This window comes from Cervus elaphus, chromosome 23, assembly GCF_910594005.1.
Source record: "Cervus elaphus chromosome 23, mCerEla1.1, whole genome shotgun sequence".
NCBI classification, from domain to species: domain Eukaryota; kingdom Metazoa; phylum Chordata; class Mammalia; order Artiodactyla; family Cervidae; genus Cervus; species Cervus elaphus.
Window position 1 is genome coordinate 16,628,468 of NC_057837.1, and position 19,091 is coordinate 16,647,558.

General features: G+C 46.1%; 1 protein-coding gene and 1 long non-coding RNA gene across 3 annotated transcripts in view; one reads left to right on the forward strand and one right to left on the reverse strand.

Annotated features, from left to right (window-relative positions):
* Positions 1 to 19,091, forward strand: part of ECHDC3 (enoyl-CoA hydratase domain containing 3) — a 34,466-nt gene that overhangs the window by 13,303 nt on the left and 2,072 nt on the right. The window contains exon 4 of one of the 2 annotated variants that reach the window (XM_043883347.1): positions 14,314 to 14,366. In XM_043883347.1, the coding sequence (XP_043739282.1) occupies positions 14,314 to 14,366 (53 nt within the window). Of the gene's footprint in view, positions 1 to 1,088; positions 4,734 to 14,313; positions 14,367 to 19,091 lie in introns of those variants that run through there. The other variant, XM_043883346.1, reaches the window with a different exon arrangement.
* The window catches only part of LOC122681350, a 37,228-nt gene continuing 23,546 nt past the window's right edge, over positions 5,410 to 19,091 (reverse strand). Inside the window, exon 4 of the long non-coding RNA XR_006336946.1 lies at positions 5,410 to 5,941. This is a non-coding gene — a long non-coding RNA (uncharacterized LOC122681350). The remainder of the gene's footprint in view (positions 5,942 to 19,091) is intronic.

Here is a 19,091-nt window from a genome sequence, read left to right on the forward strand (position 1 = left end):
ACCAGACTGAACCGAACAGGCTGAACCTGAGCGCGAATCATTTCCCCCACGTGCAAAGTGCCCCCGCCCCCGGGGTGACTTCCACACGCATCCTCATTGCACCTTATAAACAACCTTCCTGGTGCGGCTGCTCCCTCCCCCAGAGCTGGCCTCGCCCAGCCCCTCAAGTAGTGGGTGCCGTATGCCCCGAGAGGTGAAAGACCAGAGCTCCCGCTTCCCAGACCAGCCACGTCTCCCTGCGGGAACACTCGCTTCCCCCTGTTTATCCACAGGAGCTCTGTGTATCTGGGGAATCTGAGTTCTAACCGTCTGGTTAATCAGAACCTGCAAGCTGGAGAGCGTTAAGTGACAGCCTAGCTACCCAGCCCCTGTGCAAATCACCAGAGAGTATGGGGAATGGGGCCTCAGCGGAAGCTGTGTCCGCTTCTGGCCTGGCCTCTGAAGGACTGTAGCATCGCCTCTCTGTTTGCCTCTATCCATCTATTCCTTAATTCACTCACCAAGAGACTTCCCTGGTGGTCCAGTGGTTAAGACTTCAAGCTCCCAATACAGGGGGCCCGGATTAGGTTCCCGGTCAGGGAACCAAAGCCAGTATGCCGCAACTAAGACCTGGCACAGTGCGGGGGCGGGGACAACACTCATCAATAAATATCCTATAAGCTGCCTACTATGTACAAGGTACATCTTCAGGTGCTGGTGATACAGAAATAAACAGAGCAGTAAAAAAAAAGAAGTCTCTGACCTAGAGAGGTTCACATGCCAACAAAGGAGATAATACAATAAACAAATGTAAAATCTATAGTAAGTGGTGAAAGTGCAAAGAAGGAAAATGCAGCCTGAAAGAGGAATGGTGCTGGGGTATGATTTGCAGTGACATGTGACCGGAAGGAGACGAGGAGGGTCCCCCTCTCCTGGGCACTTGCAGATGCCATCCCGGCCAGAGTCTGGGGACGGAGGACCTTAGAGGTGATGGGCGACATAGTGTCTGAGGAAGAGGTAACTGGGCCGAGGCTGTCAGGAGAGTGAACAGGAGCAGGTGGGGCCCAGGTTGCAGGAAGACTTAGTAACAGCCCCATCTCCTCCCGCAGGTGGCCTTGGAGATGCTCTTCACTGGGGAGCCCATCTCTGCCCAAGAGGCCCTGCTCCATGGGCTGCTGAGCAGGGTGGTGCCAGAGGAGTGGCGGGAGGAGGAGACCATGAGGATTGCGAGGAAGGTGGCCTCACTGAGCCGACCGATGCTGTCGCTGGGCAAAGCCGCCTTCTATTGGCAGCTGGCCCAGGACCTCAGGACTGCCTACCACCCCACCTCCCAGACCACGGTGAACAACCTGGGCCTGACGGATGGCCAGGAGGGGGTCAAGGCCTTTCTCCAGAAGAGGAAGCCCGTCTGGTCACACTGAGCGGCCTCATCAGAGGAGCCGGGGGACGTGAGCCCAGTGGGCAGTGCTCAGGACCCCACCACCCCACGCCCAGCCTTCAAACCCCCAACCACCGCCGCTGCCTGTGACTGCAGCTGTCAGCCTGCTCTTCCAGCATTGGTAATGGTCTCAGTGCACACGTTCTGTGTTAGGAGCCACAACTCCTTGGGGAAGGGGCGACCTGGAGAGTCGGGCACCAATGTCAGCAGAAGGGCCGTGTGCACCTCAGCTGAGCCAGCTGTGTGAGAAAGCCCACCTGTGATGCTCCTTCTGGAACCTTAGGTGAGAAGACGCCCCACAGGGGAGAAGGTGCTGTAAACTGAGGCAGGAAGGAAGGATTTCAACCTGACTCTTATCAGAAAGTACCCCCAAGGTGGACGTGGTGCTGTTTGCCTTCGTCAGGTGAAGCATTTCAGATCTCCACAAGGTACTCTTCACTCTGAAAATCTTGGTTCTTTTGAAAAATAATCACACCTATGGCTTTGGGATAATCTTTGGGGTCTTTGAAAGATTACCTATTTAGTGAGACTGATCATTTTATCTTCCCAACTTCCCAAGCTGCTTAAAAGAAGAAAATCAGTTAGCTCTTTCTTTGATGCCTGTGCTAATGGACATCTAGCAGGTGCCTGGTGCTTCTCTAATGAAGGTCCCAGGTACTGGGAACCTGGACCCTGGACTGAGAATTCAAGTATTGCAGAAGAAAAGGAGGGACACAGAACACACATTATGCCCATGAAGAATCATCTACTCCGGAAGCATTCCCAAGCTCTGCTCAGCTTCCGGTAAAGAGTCCAGATTAACTTCAAGTGTTCAAGTTCCCCAAAGATTGTTTAGGACCTGAACATCTTACTTTCTGGCTTCTGGCCCATTTAGGCTCCAGAAATGTCCTAGACCTCTGGTCACGCCTGGGGCTGATTTTTTTTTTTTAACCTACCAGTTGAGTGGCTGTAAATGTAATTAGTACCAAAGACGGAACCTTGAGGCTTCACTAACTGGTTCTCATTCTAAGCCAGTAGAGCAATCAGCCCCTGGAAGGGCAGTCTCCTCAACAGTCTCTTTCTGTTGAGATTGGGTTTTTTTTCCTTGCCAGAGTCTAGAAGGGTGACAAGGAGTGTTTTCTTGGAAAGGAGAAGCTTGTTATTAAGAATGTTCCTCAGAAGAGAGATCATCAGAGCCGCCACCAGTACATGCCAGCACCCCCATAGTCCTCATTCATTGCCCACCAGCACCCCGCCGAGCAGGGCCACCATCACCTCCAGCTTGCGGACGAGTGGGGGAGACGGGGTAGAGTGAGTGTCCCAGGCTCTGTATGCTGATAAAGCCGTGAGTGCCCTCCCCAGCCTGCCCACCTTGTGGGGGAACCTGGGCTGCAGTGAGGCCGGCCTGCAGACCTGACCGCCACCGGGCAGCCTTTCAGAACCCAGAGCTGGGCCGAGCGCGCCCCCTGCTGGAGGACTTTACAAGCTCACCGGCGACGTGGGATTTGACTATTGGCAAACCACCAGTGCAGTTTTGTTGTTTTACTAGGAATCTGACAAACAACGGGCTGATATTCCAGACCAGGCTGTGAAGGACTGGCCATGATGATCTGCTCACTAATAACGCCGCCGGCGGGGCCCTTTCGGGTTGCCCGCCGTGGGGGTCATTGTGCGGCCACCTCAGACCCCACAGTGAGGAGAGGGTATTATGCTCTCCGGGCTTCTGTTGAAAGTCAGCAAAACCTTCTCCCACGTCCCAGTGAAAACCAAAAGTTGCCTTTCCAGTTTCGGTACGCGCTGAACCATAGCTCCCAACCAGGAAATTCTCAGGCCTCCAGGCTGGCTTCCCAGCCTGTGAGCTGAAGTGCCCTCGGGGGACGCGCTATAAATCCTAATAATCGTCGGAGCGGAAAATAATCCTGGAATAAAACCTGCTACCCAACCACCGGTGTCACATAATTCATCCCCAAGGCAGATATAAATTGGGGGTTAATTTGCATCTCTACTTCCTTCCACTGGGACAGTGAATAAAAGCTCTCTGGTCGACACACAGGACGACCGCTTTTGGAAAGCGTGTGTTCACCTTTCCTTCTGCACCGTCCGCTGCTCAGGGAGCTTCTCTGAGCTCAGTGGTCCCCGCGCCCGGAGGGGACGGGGCTGGAAAGTCAGTGAAAGGGGCATCTGCTCCCGCCCGGCCTGGGCCCTCGAGAAAACAGCGCGGATACGTGATTAATTTCCCTGCAGCGACTGTGCGGAGACCCAGCAGATACGCTGAGCCAGGCTAGCCTAGGAAGGAGCTCTCTCTGCTGCCCTGGTAGTTGAGAGGCTCAGAGAAGTGAAGGCAGTGGCCACCCCCGAACCAGCATCTAGCTGACTGTGGATCCCCTGCCCCTGACACCATACGTGTTTCTTTTCTCCCCGCAAAGATCGCTGTTCCAGCCAAGAGAGACAGACGACCGACGCACTCAAAGGAAACCAATCAGAAACTGTCAAGCCGCAGCAACACGGCTTTGCTTACCAAGGGAATTATGAGGAAAGCACAGATTTGACCTCGAAGAACACCAGGTTCAAGTCCCAGGTTTGCCAGGAACCAGCCGTGTGTCGGTGCGGGTGATGGGGCCTCTTTCAGTGCCCAGGTCCCCTTCTGTAAAAATGCTGCGTGGACCCTTTTGTCCTCCTGGTTGTGACATTGTGGATTCTGCAGCACTGGATTGGAAACTTGCCACAAGACCCGAAAACAGGTAGCTTTGCCCAAAGAAAATGCTCTTCTACAAATGGAGAAGATGGATTTTTCCCTGGAAGTGGTGAAGAGTGAAAACACCTGATTACCCTGGAGAACAAGAGCTCCATCACAGATACTCGGTTCTTGGTAGCCACACCTGAGCCTTTTAAAGGTGTCCAATTAGCACGGTGGGCAGAGCTTTATCGAAACTGGCACTCACCCTAGTTCTTTCTGGTGGCGGTCTAGTCACTAAATCGTGTCTGACTCTTGTAACCGCATGGACCAGCCTCCTCTGTCCTGTATCCATGAGATTTCCCCAGGGAAAAGTACTGGAGTGGATTGCCATTTCCTTCTCCAGGGGATCTTCCCAACCCAGGGATTGAACCTGGGTCTCCTACATTGCAGGCAGATTCTTTACTGACTAATCCACCAGGGAAGCCTAGTTTTGTCTAGGGGCCCCCCTTTCCTCTCTGTTTTCTGCAAACCCACTGGACTAAGCTTTTAAATTGTTTTAAAATATTTGATTAATGAATGAGTATTCTTTCCTTGCAGTCATCAAGAGGCCAGAGTTGGTTGAAATTGACCTGTTACCATTAATAAATTTGTGAAATTTCAGTCATGCAAGGGTTTTCATTTCATGGTCTGGAGCCCCAAATGTATCTTTCAGTTTCCAAACAGAGGCCCCCTGAGAAACTGGCAGGCCATCCTGGACCTGTAGGGTGTCTTGGTGGAATGACCTGGCCCTCTCTGGCTCCCTGGGGGAGAGGGAGATGGCTGTTGCCACAGGCAAGGCAGGGAGGAAGACTAGGGGCTGGGTGAGTCCAGTGTTGTGGGGTTTATGTTCCCACCATGGATGTACCCTGACGTCCTCATTGATTTTATAATGATGTCTCAGCTTTGACCCAAAAAACAATTTGCAGTTATTTGTCTACACATTTAAGAAGTCTCTCGCTTTTATGTTCTATGTTTTCAATATATACCTTACCAAATTTTGTATTGAGGTGGTACTTACCACTTTAAGAAATTTCTAGGAATTTAGAAAGAGGGGGGGATTGTGTGGGTCAAAAATGTCGTGTGATTTAAAGCTTACCAGTGCTTTGATTGATGTAGTGATTGCTCTGTGCCAGGCACCATTGAAGCATTTTATGGATGTAAATACATAAATCCTCACAAAATCTCTGTGCACTAGGCTTTATGAACCCTATTCTACAGAAAAGAAACTAAAACACAAAGGTACTAGGTGACGTGCCTGTCATCACACAGTCAGTAGGGGGCAGGGTTGAGTCTGAAATCCAGGGGTTCCACCCCTTGTACAGGCTTTTAGGTGAAGGCGACATCCCATCACTTCCTAGATACTTCCGTTGTGCAGGAAGCATGCTGAATTATTATTTTAACTCACAGTCTAGTGTATCATGACCCCCGTGTTCCAACACTGCAGGCCACATCAGTCTTGTTTATTTCTCAGAGCCTGGACGCTGCCCAGCATGGAGCAGATCTCCCATGAGATTTGCCGGGTCCAGTTCAGTGTAGCCAGGGCACAGTTCCCCCCAACCCCATCCAAGCTCAAGATACAGACATGAGAAATTTCTTTAAAATTCTCAGACCATATTTTCTAAATCAGTTTTGCAAAGTTAAGCAGTTGAACAGAACGTGAATTAAATCCATGTTTTCTCTGTATGTCCAGGAAAGTTTATAGAGTTTCTGTGTAGGTTAGTATTCAGGAGTCACATTGGATGAAATCAGACCCAGGGGGTTCCGAAAAGTCCATTTGCTTTCTTTAAAGCACAGCTGACACATGTTTTGGCCTCCAAATGCTTACATTTCTGGTGATAAAACAGAAAAAATTTATGGTTGGTTGGCAAGAGGTAAAGAACACCCCCTCCCCTCACAAAAAAAGTAGAAACAGGATTTAGCCATGGAACACATCTTACAATGAGGCCACCGGGCCAGTTGCCAAATGAACAGCATAGGCAGTAAGTACAATAGGAACCAAGAGGAAAAATAAATTCTGACTTATTCGTGAGCAGATGGATCCTTCTATGTGAAGCTTTAGCGTTTCAAGTCAGGAGGGATCTCAGCACCCAGCTACCTTAAAACTGTGACATCACACAGACGAGGTCTAAGTGACTAAAGAGATACAGACCTAGCCAGTCTTGGTACCCAATACAAGATGCTCTGACTGAAAGTTGGGGTGCCCCTCCTAATGACATCCCCACCAGACCGTCAGGGTGAACTGCCCAATAAATGCTCCAAGCTTTCCGGAAGTTTCCTTAGCACCATTCAGGAGAAAGGCAGAGCAAGTGTTTCGTCCCCAAACTCTGCTCTAGAGGCCCCTGGAGAAAGAATTTATGAGCTGCGGTGTCTCTAGTCCCTCCCGTGACATTTACTGGCGTTTTGATGAATGTCAGAGCGATTTTTCTGTCAACAGCTTCTCATTAGGGGCCTGGTGATGTTCTTTGTGACCACGATTTTACTCGGTGACTCGCCTGATCACTGTGAGGAGAAGAGGTTCCACTTAGAAAACATCCAACCCTGCAGCAGCAAGGAGCTCAGATAATCCCACTTAAACACTCCCTGGGCTGCCAGCCACCCTGGGACTCTGGCACTGACTTCAGACAACCAGCCAGCTTCCAGCGTGGCACTCCCTATCCCTTTAAAGACATATTTCAGGTCTGATTCTGTTTCTTTTTAAAATGAACTACAGAGAACTTGCTGGTGAAACGATCACTAGGATTCACTTCTCAGAGACAACAAGATCTCACCATGAATGACAAGTCTGGCCTTGGAAAAGTCTGGAACCAGCAGGTATTGGTGCAAGGTGTCTGGTTTCCTTAACGGACTGTTTATCTTGCCCCTGACATGCACTGTCTGCACACAGCAATGCTTCAGGAAAGCGTCTGGGGTCGTCTGAGGCTCTTGTCATTCATCAGTATTGATGTCAACCTTCATACACCTCCTCCATATTCCCTACCACCAGATACATGAATCTAGCCTGGATGACTATTTTTCCCCAAAAAAGGATTTTTTAAATTATTATGAACAATTTCAAACATAAGGAAAAATCAAGAGGATGAGTAATAAACTACCCTGGTACTCATGGCCCAGCTTTCATAGCCGTTATGGCCAATCTTGTGCTGCCCACCCTATCCCTGCTCCTCCCAGCCAACCCCTGACTATGCTGAAGTGGATCCCAGAGTCACCTCCTCAGAACAGAAAATGCTGCTGTCACCCAGGATATTCCAAGAATCTCAGGAGCCCTGCACCAGGGCCAGGGTGGGCAATGACAAGCAAGCACATGTTCTCTCATCTCAGAACAACCCCCTTGGATGCCTTTCCCTCAGGTTCCAAGGGATCACTTTCCAAAATAACTAGCTCCATGCAGACCTGGGCTCAGGCTCTGCTTTCCGAGAAAACCCAGGCTGAGGTGCCAGCCCAAGAGAGGGGTGAAGAGAGTTCCAAGAATCCAGTAAAGGGATGAGTCCTGGTGTGATCACCTGGCACAAGACCTCTGTTGAGTTACTCTCTTAGTCTCAGCACTTAAAGCAGCAGTTCCAAACGTCTCCAGCAGAGGGCAGTGGTAGCTTAGCTCTAGATAGAAATCTCAGTGGACTAAGTGCAGCCATGAAGTTCTATGGAGACCTACAAGACCTTCTAAAACTTAACACCCAAAAAAAAAAGATTTTTTTTTCGTCATAGGGGACTGGAATGCAAAAGTAGAAAGTCAAGAGATACCTGGAGTAACAGACAAGTTTGGCCTTGAAGTACAGAATGAAGCAGGGCAAAGGCTAACAGAGTTTTGCCAGGAGAATGCCTCACTGGTCATAGCAAACACCCTCTTCCAACAACACAAGAGATGACTCTACATGTGGACACCACCAGATGGTCAATACCAAAATAAGATTGATTATATTCTTTGCAGCCAAAGATGGAGAAGCTCTATACAGTCAGCAAAAGCAAGACCAGGACCTGTCTGTGGCTCAGATCATGAACTCCTTATTGCAAAGTTCAGACTTAAATTGAAGAAAGTAGGGAAAACCACTAGACCATTCAGGTATGACCTAAATCAAATCCCTTATGATTATACAGTGGGAGTGACAAATAGATTCAAGGGATTAGATCTATCTGATAGACAGTGCCTGAAGAACTATGGACGGAGGTTCATGACATTTACAGGAGGCAGTGATCAAGACCATCGCCAAGAAAAAGAAATGCAAAAAGGCAAAATGGTTGTCTGAGGAGGCCTTACAAATAGGAGAGAAAAGAAGAGAAGTGAAAAGCAAAGGAGAAAAGGAAAGATATACCCATCTGAATGCAGAGTTCCAAAGAATAGCAATGAGAAATAAGAAAGCCTTCTTAAGTAATCAGTACAAAGAAATAGATGAAAACTATAGAACAGGAAAGACTAGAGATCTCTTCAAGAAAATTAGAGATACCAAGGGGAAATTTCATGCAAAGACAGGCACAATAAAGGGCAGAAATGGTATGGACCTAACAGAAGCAGAAGATATTAAGAGGTGGCAGGAATACACAGAAGAACTATACAGAAAAGATCTTAATGACCTAGATGACCACAATGGGTGATCACTCACCTAGAGCCAGACCTAGAGCCTTACTTGCCTCCTGAGAAATCTGTATACAGGTCAAGAAACAACAGTTAGAACCAGACATGGAACAATGGACAGATTCCAAATTCAGAAAGGAGTACGTCAAGGCTGTATATTGTCACCCTGCTTATTCAACTTATATGCAGAGTACATGATGTGAAATGCCAGGCTGGATGACTCACAAGCTAGAATCAAGATTGCTGGGAGAAATATTAATAACCTCAAATATGCAGATGACACCACCCTTATGAGAGAAAGCAAAGAAGACCTAAAGAGCCTCTTGATGAAAGTGAAAGAGGACAGTGAAAGAGCTGGCTTAAAACTCAACATTCAGAAAAGATCATGGCATCTGGTCCCATCACTTCATGGCAAATAGATGGGAAAACAGTGGAAACAGTGACAAACTTTATTTTGGTGGGCTCCAAAATCACTGCAGATGGTGACGGCAGCCATGAAATTAAAAGACGCTTGCTCCTTGGAAGAAAAGCTATAACAAGCCTAGATAACATATTAAAAAGCAGCAATATTACTTTGCCGACAAAGGTCTGTCTAGTCTAAGCTATCGTTTTGCCAGTAGTCGTGTGTGGTTGTGAGAGTTGGACCATAAAGAAGGCTGAAGAATTGATGCTTTTGAATTGTGGTGTGGAGAAGACTCTAGAGAGTCCCTTGGGCTGCAGGGAGATCAAACCGGTCAATCCTAAAGGAAATCAGTTCTGAATATTCATTGGAAAGACTGATGCTGAAACTGAAGCTCCAATGCTTTGGCCACCTGATATGAAGAGCAGACTCATTGGAAAAGACCCCGATGCTGGGAAAGATTGAAGGCAGGAGGAGAAGGGGATGATAGAGGATGAGATGGTTGTATGGCATCACCGACTTGATGGACTTGAGTTTGAGCAACCTCCAGGAATTGGTGATGGACAGCACGCCTCCTGGCGTACTGCAGTCCATGGGGTTGCAACGAGTCAGGCAGGACTGAGCAACCGAACTGAACTGAACTGAATTGAAATGCAGCTAGGTTTGTTGTTTAGTTGCTAAATTGTGTTTCACTCTTTTGACCCCATAGACTGTAGCTTGCCAGGCTCCTCTGTTTATGGGATTTCCCAGACAAGAATACTGGAGTGGACTGCCCTTTCCTTCTCCAGGGCCAGGTTACCTGGACTGAAAAACCACATATGCTTTCAAATCCCGAGAATAAAAAGTATATTTAGCAGGTTCAATACTAGTAAGTTTGTTGGATGTTATGAGGCATTGGGGAGGGAAAAAGCTCATAAATATAAATAAAAAATAATATAACTGACCTCATCAGTTCAGTTCAGTCACTCAGTCATGTCCAACTCTTTGCAACCCCATGAACCACAGCCCTCCAGGCCTCCCTGTCCATCATCAACCCCCAGAGTTTACCCAAACTCATGTCCATTGAGTGGGTGATGCCATCCAACCATCTCATCCTCTGTCATCCCCTTCTCCTCCTGCCCTCAATCTTTCCCAGCATCAGGGTCTTTTCAAATGAGTCAGCTCTTCCCATCAGGTGGCCAAACTATTGGAGTTTCAGCTTCATCAGTCCTTCCAATGAACACCCAGGACTTACCTCCTTCAGGATGGACTGGTTGGATCTCCTTGCAGTTCAAGGGACTCTCAAGAGTCTTCTCCAACACCACAGTTCAAAAGCATCAATTCTTCGGCACTCAGCTTTCTTTATAGTCCAACTCTCACATCCATACATGACCACTGGAAAAACCATAGCCTTGACTAGACGGACCTTTGTTGACAAAGTAATGTCTCTACTTTTTACTATGTTGTCTAGGTCGCTCATAACTTTCCTTCCAAGGAGTAAGCATCTTTTAATTTCATGGCTGCAGTCACCATCTGCAGTGATTTTGGAGCCCAAAAAAAGAAAGTCAGCCACTGGTTCCACTGTTTTCCCATCTAATTGCCATGAAGTGACCGGATGCCATGATCTTAGTTTTCTGAATGTTGAGCTTTAAGCCAACTTTTTCACTCTCCTCTTTCACTTTCATCAAGAGGCTCTATAGTTCCTCTTCACTTTCTACCATAGGGGTGGTGTCATCTGCATATCTGAGGTTATTGATATTTCTCCTGGCAATCTGGATTCCAGCTTGTGCTTCTTCCAGCCCAGCGTTTCTCATGATGTACTCTGCATATAAGTTAAATAAGCAGGGTGACAATATACAGCCTTGACATACTCCTTTTCCTATTTGGAACCAGTCTGTTGTTCCATGTCCAGTTATAACTGTTGCTTCCTGACCTGCATACAGATTTCTCAAGAGGCAGATCAGGTGGTCTGGTATTCCCATCTCTTTCAGAATTTTCCACAGTTTATTGTGATCCACACAGTCAAAGGATTTGGCATAGTCAATAAAACAGAAATAGATGTTGTTCTGGAACTCTCTTGCTTTTAATGATCCAGCAGCTGTTAGCAATTTGATCTCTGGTTCCTCTGCCTTTTCTAAAACCAGCTTGAACATCTGGAAGTTCACAGTTCACGTATTGCTGAAGCCTGGCTTGGAGAATTTCGAGCATTTCGTTACTAGTGTGTGAGATGAGTGCAATTGTGCGGTAGTTTGAGCATTCTTTGGCATTGCCTTTCTTTGGGATTGGAATGAAAACTGACCTTCTCCAGGCCTGTGGCCATTGCTGAGATGGACCACAGCCTTGTCTAACTCAATGAAACCAAGCCATGCCGTGTGGGGCCATGCAAGATGGCCAGGTCATGGTGGAGAGGTCTGCTAGAATGTGGTCCACTGGAAAAGGGAATGGCAAACCACTTCAGTATTCTTGCCTTGAGAACCCCATGAACAGTATGAAAAAACCAACCTCATAGTGTGCTTTAAAGACTGCTCTCTGATTTTTCATTCTGGGTGGTCATCAGAGGAAAGGCTCCATATCAGAGTTCTCAAGCTCGGCACTGTGGACATTCAGGGCCAGATGAGGCTTTGTCATGGAGCTGTCTGTGCGATGCAGCTTCTGTCTGCTAGATGCCCATAGCACCCTCCCCGGCCAGCTGTGACAACCAAAATTGTGTCCAGACTTTGCCAGATGTCTTCTGGGGAGAAGGGAGGGACAAGATCACCACCAACTGAATTGAGAAGCTCTGCCCTGGACAATCATCCGGCCGGTTAGTTTATTAGCTAAACAGCGCTGATGCTGCGAATGAGGCCAGAACCGTGTTTTCACGCCTGCCTTGGGCTGCTCACATCGGAGGGCAGTGTGTACTGAGAGCTCTCAGGCACTGGGCCAAGATCTCCCCACATAACTCAGGGCAGGGGAAGGGGGAGGCTGCTTCTGTGCTAGACCCAGGCCCTCAGAGCAAAGCTCAGCACCATTCTCTCCCCCAACAAAGATTCAGTGCTCAGAAAGCGTTAAAGGGAAATGGGAATATTGTTGAGGATGACCTGAGCAGATGAAGAAAAGCCTCTTCCAAAGACTCTGGCTTTGACGTTTCTGTCCTTTGACCCCAAAGTTCCTTGGCCAGGCCTGGTGAGGGAAGGGCAGATGCTTCTGTCTTTGGCTCTAGCTCACTCCGCACTCCTCATGAGGCAGCATGACTCTTCCAGGGCACCCCATCCTGAGACCCTTATCCAAGAACCCCTTCATCAAACAAGTTTCTTTCTAACAAAGATTTTTCTCCATATTGTTACACCTTCCTTCATCTCATTTTTATAGATAAGGATGTCAAGGGCTTGTTCCCAAATCTCACAGCTAAGAAGTGATGGAAACAGTACTCAGACTCCAGATGCAGAGAAGGAACCTCTGTCGGGGTGCACGATACTTTCACCAGCTCACAAAAATGTTTTCATGTTCATTTCTTCTAAAATCAGAAGAATGTCATCATTAAACATAACTTTAAATTTTTTTCATGGAGGAAGGAACCCATCAAGTCAAAAGTTCTTGGGGTCCCCTAAAGTCATCCTGCACCCCGACATTGGGCTCTGCTCTTGATATACACCTGCTTAATACAGGTCCAGTCTTGGTCCAACATAAAGCTGACCTTAATACTTACAGAAAAATGTAAACGTACAGCTCTTACCTATTGTGGGGTCATATTATGGTATCATTTTCATAGATTTATTTATTCACTCAACAAACATTTCAAATAGCTTGCTGTAAATGAAAAAAAATTAAAATTTTACTTTTTTTAATTTTTAAATTTTTTTCATTTATTTTTATTAGTTGGAGGCTAATTACTTTACAATACTGTAGTGGTTTTTGCCATACATTGACATGAATCAGCCATGGATTTACATGTGTCCCCCATCCTGAACCCCCCTCCCGCCTCCCTCCCCACCCCATCCCTCTGGGTCTTCCCAGTGCACCAGCCCCGAGCACTTGTCTCATGCATCCAACCTGGACTGGCAATCTGTTTCACAGTTGATAATATACATGTTTCGATGCTGTTCTCTTGAAACATCCCACCCTTGCCTTCTCCCATAGTGTCCAAAAGTCTGTTCTGTACATCTGTGTCTCTTTTTCTGTCTTGCATATAGGGTTATCGTTACCATCTTTCTAAATTCCATATATATGTGTTAGTATACTGTATTGGTGTTTATCTTTCTGGCTTACTTCACTCTGTATAATGGGCTCCAGTTTCATCCACCTCATTAGAACTGAGTCAAATGTATTCTTTTTAATGGCTGAGTAATATTCCATTGTGTATATGTACCATAGCTTTCTTATCCTCTGCTGATGGGCATCTAGGTTGCTTCCATGTTCTGGCTATTATAAACAGTGCCGCGATGAACATTGGGGTGCACGTGTCTCTTTCAGATCTGGTTTGCTCAGTGTGTATGCCCAGGAGTGGGATTGCTGGGTCATATGGCAGTTTTAAATTATTAAACTTTCACTTTAAATACTACATTAGTTACAAGTTATGAAAATGAGATTCTTTTTTTTTTTAATTTGAGGCAGTGTGATCTCATTAGATACTTTTCCAGCCCTGGACCGGGGTGGGGGAATCATGCTCCTCCACTCTTTTACTGCACCATCTCCATACCAGTGGAGATGAGTGATGTCTTAGTCTGCTCAGGCAGCATAACAAAGTATTTCCATAATGGAAAAACCCGAACAAACTTTTTTGCCAACCCAATACCATGGACTAGGGCGCTTAAACAACAGAAATTTATTTTCTTAGAGTTCTAGAGGCTGGAAGTCCAAGGTCAAGGAGCAAGCACAGTCCGGTCCTGGCGAGTGCTTTTCTTCCTGACTTACAGATGGCTGCCTTCTCCTTGAGTCCTCGCGTGGCAGAGAGAGATCTCTGGTGTTTCTTCCTCTGCTTATAAGGGCACCAGGCCCATGGAATCAGGGCTCCACTCTTATGACCCGCTTTAACCTCAATCACCACCTTGAAGGCCCCCATCTCCAATTCAGTCACATGAGGGGTTTGGGACTTCACATGAATTTGGGAGTGACAATCCAGTCCACAGCTGTATTGGTCAAACAATTTATAACATATATCTTTAGTATTTTATTGCAAGTTTGCTCTAAACAACAAAGGAGGAAGGGTATAGTTCCTGGAGCATTCTTTCCAAAAACTTCACCTCTTCTCTGTTTCTTTGCTCCAATCACTACAGAATTTAATGACCTCGTACCCTGATGGTAAGCCCTTCTTTCACAGCTGGAGCTGGTGAGTGATAGCAATTATTTCTGTATGGGGTGAGATGGGATGTTTTGGGTTGGGCTGGGTTTTTTCTTCTTTTCTACTCTGAGAATAAGAAAAGGCAGGATTCCCACCTAGGAAGGGTGGCAAATTAATTACTGTGGAAAGAAAATCTATCAGAACTGATTATTCTGTTCAGTGGCTAACATTTCTCAGTAGGCTCTCTTACTTGCTAAGCTCCATTTCTCCACTGTTGGCTATGATTCTGAATAGTCCATTTTAATAAAGATATGAAAAAGAGAAATAAGATTTTTTGAAAATGTACTTAGTGGGGGCACAAAATTATACCATTAATTGTATTTCATTTGGTCTGATCTTAAACTGCCTGAGCACATAGTCCCTCTTGGCTGAATGCACATCTTTCTGATATTAGCATAATGATTGCTTGATGTTGAGATGATTCTCAGATGTTTAATCTGAGATTACTTTTCCCTAACCACCCAGTCTAGAGTCTTCTGGTCACACCATCCGCCATCTCACTTTAATTCTCTTCTCAGCAGTTACAACCCTGATTTTCTTTCTTTCCTCTGCTCTTACTTCCTCTCTTGTCTATTTTCTTCCACTACAATTATCAGTTTCATGAGAGCAGGCACCTTGCCTGTCTTCTTCACCTCTCATTTTGAGGACATGTCTGGCATAAAGTAGGCACTCAACCATTATTTATGGAATTAACAAATGAATGAGTGAGCTCTTGGCAAGGAGGAGAAGGCTTCTTATCTTGGTTCAGCAGTTTCTGGCTTTGCTTGGAAAGCTCTTTACAATTAGTGAAAGGATTACAAAAGGAAGAAAGGTCAAGGAGAAAGAATTCTTAACAGGGAAAGAGAGAGAATGAAGAGGCGGAGAAGCAAGGATGAAGCATGGGAACTCGAGATTTCCCCTTGATGGTGAAAGACCTCTACCCTGAAAACTAGAAGATACTGATGAAAGAAACTGAAGATGATACAAATAAATGGAAGGATATTCCATGCTCACGGATTAGAAAAACTAATATTGTTAATATGCCCATATTAACTAATATTGTTAATACTACCCAAAGCCACCTTGAGATTTAATACAATCCTTATCAAAATTCCAATGGCATTTTTCACAGAAATAGAACAAATAATCCTAAAATTTGTATAGAACCAAGAAAGATTCCAAATCGCCAAAGCAAGCTTGACAAAGAAGAACAAAGCTGGAGGCATCATGCTTCTTGACTTCAAACTATACTACAAGCAACAGCTATCAAAACAGGATAGTATTGGCATGCTGCTGCTGCTAAGTCGCTTCAGTTGTGTCTGATTTTTTGAGACTCTGAAGACTGTAGCCCATCAGGCTCTCTGTTCATGGAATTCTACAGGCAAGAATACTGGAGCGGGTTGCCATTCCCTTCTCCGTGGGATCTTCCCAACCCAGGGATTGAACCCAGGTCTCCTGCATTGCAGGCAGATTCTTTACCATTTGAGCCACCAGGGAAGCCTAATTGGGAAAACTAGATTGCTACATGCAAAAGGCATTGGATTCAACATGTTTAGAGTCAGCATTATATAACATGATGCTGTATAACAAAATATTTTTTTTATTAGAGAACGACTATGCACCTAATAAAATTTTGTAGAGAGAGGCACTGCAAGAAATCAAAAGAAGTATGAGGGTCCTACTCGTTAGAGTGTTCAAGAGTGGACTAAAACTGTCTTCACTTTGGTAACTCAGAAGTGAAGTGAAGTGAAGTGAAGTCGCTCAGTCGTGTCCGACTCTTTGCAACCCTATGGACTGTAGCCCACCAGGCTCCTCAGTCCATGGGATTTTCCAGGCATGAATACTGTAGTGGGTTGCCATTTCCTTCTCCAGGGGATCTTCCCGACACAGGGATAGAACCCAGGTCTACCCACAATGTAGGCAGACGCTTTACCATTTGAGCTACCAGACGGTAGGTCTGAGCCTCTTGGTAGCTCAGAAACAATCATCAATGATTGTCAGAATTTCCTCCTAGGGCCATGCATATTAGAATCACCTGGAATGTTTCATACCAGACCTGCTGAAGCAGAACCTCAGGGTTTGGAGGAATGCAGGTATTTGCAATTTTAACAAGTTCCTCCGTTGATCCTTATACAGAATATCAAGAGGGGGAGAGAAAGAGACAGACCGAGTGATCAAGTAGAAAATATTTCTGTACAGCACACACAAATTCACATTTAATAACCCTCCTCCACTGCTGTTTGTTTTGTCTAGTCCTAAAGTTGCCTTTAACAAGGGAGTAGAAATCCTTGCCCATGAAGCTTGTTTGCTTTTTAAATGATGCTTTGATTTCTTGCTCGGGCTGGGTTTATATTGCCCTTGGCATCCTCTCAGAGAATTTTACTGCCAGTGAGAAAATGTGTCTGTTGACCTCTTTACTTATCCCTTCCACTTTTTTCTTAGATCCTTACTTGAGTTTATTTTTATTTATTTATTTTTTTTTTGGCCTCACCATGTGGCATGTGAGATGTTAGTTTCGTGACAAGGTCTGAACCCATACCTCCTGCAATGAAAGTGTGAAGTCCTAACCACTGGATCTCCAGCAAAGTCCCTCCTTTCCACTTTCTGAGCACAACATTGTAGGAGGTAGGTCCCTGACTTTAGATATCTGAAACTCAGAATTGTGTACAGAGGCATGAGGTTGGACCCTGGCTAGACTTCAAGAGCAGTGGAAGAAAATCAAAACGAAAGCTCCAGGGAGAGGACCTTCCCCAAAGGCACAAGTGGTGGTTTACTGTTGTACACACCCCTGCTACTCTGTAACCACCCGCCACATTACCTCACTCCTCAGAAGGAAGGGGCTAGCCGCTCAGGTCCAAGAAGCATCTTGGTGGTTCACTGAAAGGGCTGGGGGTACAAATATAGTGTTGCTGGCCTCCTGGGGTACCTCTTGGGAACCTGAGAATGGTAGGATGAGGCACCCAATATCTGCAAGGCCCTGGGAGGACGGCACTTTAGGAACTTAGCTGGATGTTTTCCACCAAATATTTGCTGGGTGTCTCTTCTCCTAGGGGTTCATTGCCTCCTTGTAAATAGAAGCCACTGTACCCTGAGGAAGGAAGTGGGGTGTCTTTGGGGGTCATCAGTCACTCATGCCAGCCCAACACCCCCAAATGTTCACATATTTCTGGGCCCTGTTCCAGTCTCAAGAAAAGGCCTTTCTTGGTCTCACAAGCCCCAAGCAGCAGAGCACACATGAAACCAGTCTTCTGCCCAAGAACCAGGCTGAATCAGCCCCAAATTCTGAGCAAACCTCTGGTCTACTGGGCTTTATTGTGTTCCCTAGGGAAGTCACAGATCAAGAGCTGGCAATGGAGGAGGCGTCTTAACATTTGGGTCTTCATCATTCCTGGCAAAATGATATAGAGCCATGAAATCTGGATCAAGGCAGGAATGTCTTTAAGACCTTATTATAAAAAAAAAGACCTTATTATACCATTCCTAACAACACACACTTATACTGAATTTTCTCATTGCAACACTGTGTTAAGCACATCACATTAATTTTTTTTCCTCCCAAGCAAGATTTAAGCAACATGAAGGAGCCAGCCTGCACTGAGAAAAGCACCAAGAGTCAGGCCTGTATATTTAGGGTGTCAGGAAAAGAGCTTTTCCAGGTAAGCAAATGCTTTGTCTGTTACCATGTCCATCGCTTCTCCCTGGATTTGCTCCCACGTCTTTAACGGCTCTTTTCTCCTGAGCCCTCTCCCAACATATATTATTTAATAATACAGCTTTTAATTAATATATTTATTTACACCCTGTATTGTTCTGAAAAGCGATTATAGCAACTCACAGCTATACTGCATATGGCAATGAGCACTCATGGATTCGAGATGCACGGGGCACTTCCTATGTCCCTCCTGCACATACGCACAGGTTCCCAGCCGGCAGGGATGGGTGGGGAGTCCGTTTCAACCCTTTGGCACTCCCCTTCCAAGATTTTCTCTTAAATTTGTAGCTGGCTCACCACCTACCCCAATCAGGAGACATTCTCAAACTTGCAGAGATGGGAGTTTTCCCCATTTGTCTCCTGCCAATTTCTCCTGTTATTGTCAATGCTGCAGGTTTCTACCCATTGCCCAATGTTGATTTGACCCTTTGGCAGTGAACTTGATCTTTTTTTCTGGTCAGTCCCTTGCTGATAAAATTTTGACCAGAACTGGGAAGAGGGCTGGGATGGAGGCAGACACAGAGGCTGCAGACCCTGCTGTTCTTGCCTGAAGCTCTATTTATTTTTCATGAGTAAATGCTTCTCAGTTTTTTGTCCAGTTTCATGCTGTTTGCGGAGGAGAGGATTTACTGACCTTTACATGCCATAATAGCTGGAAGTCTGGCCTCAGAAGTATTTTCTCAAATGTTTGTGATGCAGCAAGAATGTCCTGGTTTTCTGTTGTTTCCAGGGTCCGGGTGGTTCTACACTTGTGCTTCATTATCTGCCCCACCCTTGAAGGCACTGAGCTTAAGAATAATGATCCTGAAAACCTAAACAAGGCCTTAAATGTGCAATGGAATGTACAAATAGTGCTCAGGCCTGTGTGCCACATACTCTTGGACAGAAAAGCGTTCATAATAAGGTCCTTATCTTCAGGGCCCCCAAAATCCCAGGGGAGATGGGGAACATGGATACAAAGAGATAACCAACAATGCAATGGCTGGAGCCCATGATAAGCACAGGGCTATTTTCTGTAGGCT